The 8,168-nt window shown below is 31.0% G+C and overlaps 1 protein-coding gene across 1 annotated transcript; it reads left to right on the top strand.

The window, feature by feature from the left end:
* Window positions 1-2,316: 2,316 nt before the first annotated feature.
* LOC132953563 (uncharacterized) lies at window positions 2,317-4,678 on the top strand. The gene is made up of 2 exons (XM_061025958.1): window positions 2,317-2,491; window positions 4,020-4,678. Exons 1-2 carry the CDS (start codon window positions 2,317-2,319, stop codon window positions 4,676-4,678), a joined length of 834 nt encoding a protein of 277 aa, XP_060881941.1.
* Window positions 4,679-8,168: the final 3,490 nt, after the last annotated feature.

The following is an 8,168-nucleotide window of genomic DNA, read 5'->3' as shown; positions in this document are numbered from 1 at the left end:
ACTCTATACATCGAAAGTGTGACGGTGGACAAAATTACGGTGTCGTCACTGTACAGCGGTGTTTATAAACATTGTTACAATACATACCTATTTGCATAGGCGCTAATTGGCTAATTTTTTTGGGTGGACTTAAGCCCCCCTCTCCATAGGCCATACTGCTTAGTACCACATAATATAATAATGAGTACTAAGTATTAGCATTTTCTATACACCATAACATTTTCCAAATATTTTGACTTATGTTGAGCTGTTTACGGACATTTTAAGTTTCCATTTTTTTTTTAGTATTTTTTCCCATAAATATCAATAAATTGTATTTGTTGGTTAAAAAAGCTTAACAATTTAATATAAGGCTCCTAGTATATTGTTTCAAAGGCAGATAATAATTAAAAATCCATAGTCACAATTTTTTTTTATAAGCATATAAAGTTCAAATATTGACAAAATACGTAAAAATGACGAAAATTTGCAAATTATTTTGAGTTAGAAATTCATGAAAAATTTTCTTAGATAGTTATTTTTATAATTTTCATCTTTGAAAATTTAATTTTAATCATAAACTCGTTTAAAATTCGATACATTTATTTGACGTTAACTAATATAAGTAGGTATAGTTAGTATAAATTGAATGTATAAAATATAAATAATACATTTTTTTTGCTCATTAACTTGACTTTTTTACTGTATCTATAAAAGCGGGGCCTGTCCAACTGTCGTGAAGGCGCGGGGCCCGGGGCCCGTCCTGCCTATAGTATATATTATATTCATCAAATATAAATTCTAACTAGACAAATGTTAAATGGAAAGATACAAAGACATTACCTGCTATAATAATCTTATGCCATTGTAACTTTTAAAAATATATTATAATATTCCTATTTGATATATTTACATCTGAATATTAAATTATTAAATATGTCATGATAAATAACATATTGTTATAGGTTCACAACAGTTCACAATATCATATATTATCTACTGAATAATGAGGATATTCAATTTTAGTTTTTGTTCAGGTTGAAATAAAAGAATATTTTGTACTAAAAATTACTTTTATATATTTTAAACATGTTTTTACTGTATGATATAAGTAAGTTAAGTATCATTATTGCAATTAAAATTGTTTAAAATATTGTTTTAAAATATGGATCTATTTAGGTAAGTATATTTTTTTCTTACATTGGTTACGCATAAATTACACAGCCACACAGGTTATTAGCTTTAATATTATTATTATAATTATATGAAATGAATTTTAAATTTGCCTAATTTTATTTGGTATCTAGTCATATTTTGAGTTTTTGAATTACCATTTATATAGGTATTTAAATATATTTGAGTTTTATGGAATTTAAATATACTTAAATGTAAATTTATATAATATATATTATACATATATAAACTGTATAATGTTATTTAAATAACAATGATCAAAAAGATTTAAATACTATAGAATCGCCACCGAAATATATCTAAGATAGTGGCCCGGTAGGTAGGAATTAGGTTTACCAGATCATAGGTTGTTAGGTGTTCCTGATTCGATACTGTCATCTCGCAAAAGTGATTTGCATGTTTTTACGTTTTTTGTTTATTTTTGTCACGGTATTGTAATGTGGTCGGGGGAACGACCAGTTAAATATAAGATATCCAGGGAGAATCGTAGGATCCTATAGATATAAATACCGTAGCCAGGAGCAGATATGTAGATATCAGGATCTTAAATATATTTAAATTTCTAGGATTTCTTTTCAGTTATAATTATGTTTTATTGTCTACTAAACACTTACAAATATTAATACTCACAAATATATATACTATGTTCTATTATACTATGTAACTGTATCGTAGTCATACGGAGTCCGGTAATCGTAGTGTGTATTGAGGTCTAAGGTGCACAGCAAACTAACTTACTAATACATTGTGTGTATTGGCCATAAGGCTTACAATTATGTGTGCGTTTTAATATTAATGTATCGGTCAGCAGTTAATCGTACATACGGTGGAGTTTGTATTATATACATAGGTGTCATGTAACATATTTATGTTTATAAGGCTGGATTTAGTGCTCGACCGACGGTCAGCGCTGACGTCAGTCGAGCGTAGATATATCAAAGGATACATAATATGAACAACTACAGTGCAGCGCTGAAAAGTTGATACGCGCGTACTTCGGTCGACCGACGGGCCATATCGGTAAATGCTGCCATTTAGTTTGACGCTGATCGAGCGACTGACCGTGAGCGCGTACTCGAGTTTTTTAATTTTTAAATTATTATTATATAATTATAATTGTTAATTATAAATTATAATTTTACAATGAACATCGATACCGAACGTGTCATTTCTGAGGTGCGTCTTAATCCACCATTGTGGGATCTTTCTTGTAATGAATACAAAGAACGTGATGCGAAAATAAAAGCTTGGCAAGAAGTTTGTAAAGCAGTTGTACAAAATTACGACGATATGCCTGATAATGAGAAAAAAGTTATAGGTAAGTAAATTAAAATTGATGATTAAAATGTATACTAATGGAACACCTAGCCTACTTTAAAAAAAAAACAAATTAAGTCCTCTCATGGTAATAACATTTGTGACAAAAAAAATGTTATTATTAATTAGTGATGTTATGAACCCTGATTTTTAAGGCTAGATAAGGTCGAACCGAACCCGAACCATATTTTATAATATATAATAATATTAGATAAAATATTAATAATAAGCCACAGATATTAAAATTGAAAACAACCAAACAATCTATTTTTGTATCTAGGGTTTAAATCAAACAGTTCGTAACATCACTATTATTAATGTTATTAATAACCAGATAAATAATAACTTAATAATATAATAATAATAATAATAACTTATTATCAAAATGTTCGTGGTTCAAATTGTCTTTTATTATTTATTTATCATCTAAAATTATAAATATTTAATTAAATGGTTTTGTAATATTAAATTTATATTTATAGGTATCATTACGGTTTAAAAATAGTTATAATTATATATTATTTTTGTATTATACTATTATTATAGTTTAAATCACAGTTCTTTTTGCCTTACAAGGCGTAATTACTAATTAATTTATACATGATAAAGTTAAAAGTTAAAATATACTAGCATCTTGCCACGGTGCACTTCCACTAGGAGAAACGAAATAGTTGGCAAATTTATCCCTTATCATATCGCCTGATCTTGTAATATTGCCGTTCATATTGAGATAAAGTTCTTGAAACCCCTCAACAGTTAGTGTCTTCCAACTCGTTCTCTTATGTAGTTATGCAAAACGCAACAAGCCTTTACGATTGTTATTGTATTTGGCAAAGAAGTATTCATTGGTCTATGAAATATATTAAATTTATTACTCATTATTCCAAATATAGACTCAATATACCTTCTAGCACGGCTCATTCTATAGTTAAATATCTTCTTTTTTGTTGTCAGATTACTTCGTGCGTAAGGTCTTAAAACTTTGTTCGATATACCGAATGCAGAATCACCGATTATCATATATGAAAGTGGTTCTGTAGTATTAGGTAGTGGTTTTGGTGGAGGTAACATTATGTCTCCGTTATTTATTTTCGTAAATAAAGTGCTTCCCTTAAAAATAGTTGAGTCTGAGTCTGTTCCACATGAACCTACATTTATGTAGGTGAACTGATAATCGGAATTACACATGGCCAATAGAACAATAGAATAATACTTTTTATAGTTTGAAAACAAACTTCCATTGTGTTCAGGACAGATTATTCGTACGTGCTTCCCGTCGATACTGCCGATGCAATTAGGGAAGTTTGCTACATTCTCGAAGCCGGCAGCGATCTTTAGCCATCCTTCCTGTGTACTCGGCATCGATAGGCATTCTTCATGAAATAGGTCCCAAATATTTGTACACACTTCTTTTATGATTCCACCGATTGTTGCCGTACCTAGACGGTAACTAAAATAAAGATCAGTATATCTTTGTCCAGTTACAAGGTATCTGAAATAAAAAATTAAAAAAATTAATTATTTTACAGAAAGAAATGTACAACAGCGGTGGAAGACGGCACGGGACGCTTACGTTAGATGCAAAGCGTCATTAAAAAATACTAAGTCTGGTTCTGCAGGTGGAAACAAAACGAAGAAATATGTATACTTTGACTATATGCAGTTTCTAGATAAAAAACATATAGTAGATACTGAGGATTCAATTGTGGAGAGTCAGAACACAATTAATGAATCCCAACCAAATAGCGAAATAGGAACTAATGACGACGCTCTAAATTCAACTCTACCTTCACCATCTGAAGACTCTAACTTTTGCAAGCCAAAACAAACTGCTACTGCTGAACGGAAAAATGTGCAAGCAAGGCGTAAAAGAATTCGTGATGAAGACAGAGAATTTGATAGAGAAATGATGAACATGTTTAAAGAAAATACAAAACTTATGCAAAACGATGATATGTCATTTTTTTGTTCGCTTTTGCCGATTATGACCAACTTTTCTAATCATCAAAAATTACTTTTCCGTTCAGCAGTTCTACAAAAAGCAATTGAAATTTCCAGCGGCTCTAGTGAAGTCCGACCCTCAACATCACAAACTTTTTTTTTGACTTCGGAATCACAACATTCCGATACTTCACATCATATACAACAGAAGAATCCAGAAGATCACCACAGCAGATTGAGGAACTAGATGATGATCCATCAGGTACAACATATGCTTTGCAGGATTTTATTACTTTACAGAAATTGTAATACAAATATAAACTGTAATAAATTATGATAACATGCATTAAAATATTGAAGTATAATAATGTCTTTTTAATATTAATTTTAAGTTAATAATTTTTTAGAATCTGAGTAAAATAAAGAACGTATTAATTTATAGGCACAAAGTATTTGACTTAAGCTCTATTTTTTTTATAGCTATTGTAAGCAAAACTTATGAACAACCTTCTACTAAATTTTCGATTCTTAGCTATGAATACAAAAAAATGTATACATTTTGAAGTACAAAATAATTTGCAAATATTCGTGTTTTTAAGCATTTTGAGAGTTTTTTCCCATACATTATAAAGTTTTCAAAACACTGACTAGTTTTGAGATTCATTAATTAATAAAAATACAACAATACAATTAGAGAAGTACTTACCTTATAGTGACGGACAATCTTTCTGCTGGCGACACTGGGATACGAAAAGTGTTCTGACGCTTCAAAAAATCTTCTAGTTTTGCAAGCAGCTCGTCAAAACTTTTAATAGACATTCGGAAGTAATCAAAAAATGTTGACTCATGTTCTCGTAATTTTGAAAACAGAGTACAGAATTCACCTTCAATTGGTCGGTCTACAATAACCGGGTGGACATGATATCTTCTACGTCTTTTTTTATTTTTCCTTAATTGTTTGCGTAAATAATACGCACATATCATAGAATTTACTAGGTATGGATTCAAAATTCCAAAAGTTTAAGTTTAAAAAAGTATTTAAAAAAATTGATTTATAACGAAATAACATACACAATATGACCGACACAGTTGCCGATCAGCTATGTACTAAACGCTTTGTCACGACCGGCGGTCAGCGCGTACCTTCGGCGCCGACGGTACGCGCTGACCGTCGGTCGAGCACTAAATCCAGCCTAATTGTTTCAGTATATGCACGGTATTTTTAAACACATACACGGTTACGGCACTGTAATTTTGTTCACGATTGCACGATTGCAACACCGACTAGTCTGATAAATGAACAGTAGTTATAGTTGCACACTAAAACGGTTCCAGAAACGACATTGAGTTCTACCGGCACGGTGCTTCCCATGTAATAAATCGGTATTCAATTTTATCAAAAACACAGTGCTGTGCATCGTTATAGCATGGTAACAAAAACCTAAAAATTGATGTAGGGCACCCAATGTGCACCAAGATCGTTACTCGGGTGTGGCATATATTTTTTCTGATAATTAACGCATGGATACTGATAAGCTCAGTTAATAGTCATATTATTTTATACAGTAAATAACATATTTATATATGTGTGTAAGAGGAATATTGATAAAAAAACCTAATAAAGAGAAACAAAACAAATACGCTGTTGATGTTGAGTCTTAAAAAAAAAGAAAAGCGTTAATTATAAATAGTTAATTTAAAAAAAAATATATAATTTAAGCAGTTCAAGAAAGAGAGTATGGTTTATCACCCACATGATTCCTAAAATGAGATTTAAGGTGTCTTTTCTGTGAAAACAATTTACCACAAATAATACCCTATAATGCGGGCATTGATATAGTTTTTACTATTATTTTTTTTTTGGTGTTATTCCTTTGAGTTTAGCTATAGCGGATTCAGGAATTAATGTAAAATTTGAGATCTACACGCTTGTTCACTATGTTAGATTTAATGAAATTTGTTGGAGGAGCACCTGATGGCACATAATTGTTTTTACTCTTAACAAAATGTACATAATATACAGTATCATAAATTATATCCACTGAAGACTGATCCACTTCATTTTTATTTGCCGAGATTCGACATTTTCTTTAGTACCTATGTTTAAATCTTTAATATAACTGCAAAACAACAACACATCATGTTTAAATAAATTACAATAAATGGCTTTAATCAATGGAGTGGCAAACTTGATATGTTACAGAGACAATTCTAATATTTCAACTCTCAGATCTTGTGGCTGGTGCTGGTGAATGGTCTGTAAAGCAGCACATAGTTCATGGTGCACACCATAGTGTCGTACACAAACGGGTGACAGGTGGCCGGCGAGCTGACGGTCAAGTGGAGCTAGGTAAATTGGGTTCGCGATAATTTGGGTTCGTTTTGAAAGCGGTAAGTTGAGTCCCGGGTATAAAAAGGTAATAGGTAAGTTGGGTCCCGGCTATAAATCATTGGCGCAATTAGGTCTAAAATATTAAAAACTTAAAACTTAAATATTTCATACTTATGTAATTTACTTTTGAATAATTATGTTACAAAAATACGTCATATTGCATACAGTGGTACACCTCCTGGATACCAATTAATAAAATAGTTTTTGTAAAATTTGACGTACTATATCATTTAGCGTATTAACATTTTTTCCCGGTACACAATTTTTTAATCATTTATACCATATATTATTTATTTAGAACATAATATTATAAAAACCACATATATTTTAATTTATATATTTTTTTCCGGGACTCAACTTACCTACTACCTTTTTTTTCCGGGACCCAATTTACCAATCTCGGGTCAAGTCTCTGTATGTTCTTCCGGTGTATGCCGTACTTTGCCGTCAGGTGGACAAGGCTCAACACCTGTGGCAGTAGTATTATATATGTATCATAGGAGATAGGGTGTTGATGACCTAAAAGAGTACCGAAATAATGACAATGGTATATACTATAACATAGGATTAAAGGAAAAAATGCAAAATCATCAACATCCAGTTATTATTGTCATGACATCATTCGTTTACTGTCTAGCTTGTTTAAAGTGATTTGGGAATAAAGTAAATGGAAAAAAAAAAAACAGAAAAAAAAAATATCTCATATAATATTATACCTACCTATATAAAAATGTTATTTAATAAGCTAAGTTAGTCAAAATAAATGTTGGCACTAACGTGTTAATGAACGTAATATTCTTCATTCAATATGCTTATATTGTATCCCTAAACTCTAAAATATAGATTGATGCAATGTATTGTTAAGAACCCCTGATTAGCACATATTTTATTTTTTACATATCTATATGTTAACAACATATATAGGCAATCATAATGCAGAGTGTGTGTCGTAAGACGCTGCTACCGTGGGAACCGCTGAATAAGGGTTTTTTATGTGAGACGGGGTACCGTCACGACAACACACAGGGAGCCGGTCAGTCGTAGAATTACGAGTGTTCGATTAACAGTTTGTAGCTATACTTAAGATTTTTACTACCAATTTTAATAAAAAATACATTAGTTATTTTAATCTTAAATTGGTGCGTACGTTTATTTTGTGTTGTACGTAAAATCCATAACATTTTTGGTGGCAGCGGTGGGATCCGTAGATTCTGGTGTTACGCTTAAAGTAAAATTTGTTTTAAGTGTTTAAATAGCTAAGTAAATCGCGCACTGCGTCTATGTACTCAAATACGAGCTGCAGAAAATTCAAACACTCCAGATCAACTCAGACATTCAGACCTTT

This window comes from Metopolophium dirhodum, chromosome 1 (assembly GCF_019925205.1).
Source record: "Metopolophium dirhodum isolate CAU chromosome 1, ASM1992520v1, whole genome shotgun sequence".
Lineage (NCBI taxonomy): Eukaryota > Metazoa > Arthropoda > Insecta > Hemiptera > Aphididae > Metopolophium > Metopolophium dirhodum.
Note: the sequence above shows the minus strand (reverse complement) of the source record. Positions and strands in the feature narration are given on the sequence as shown.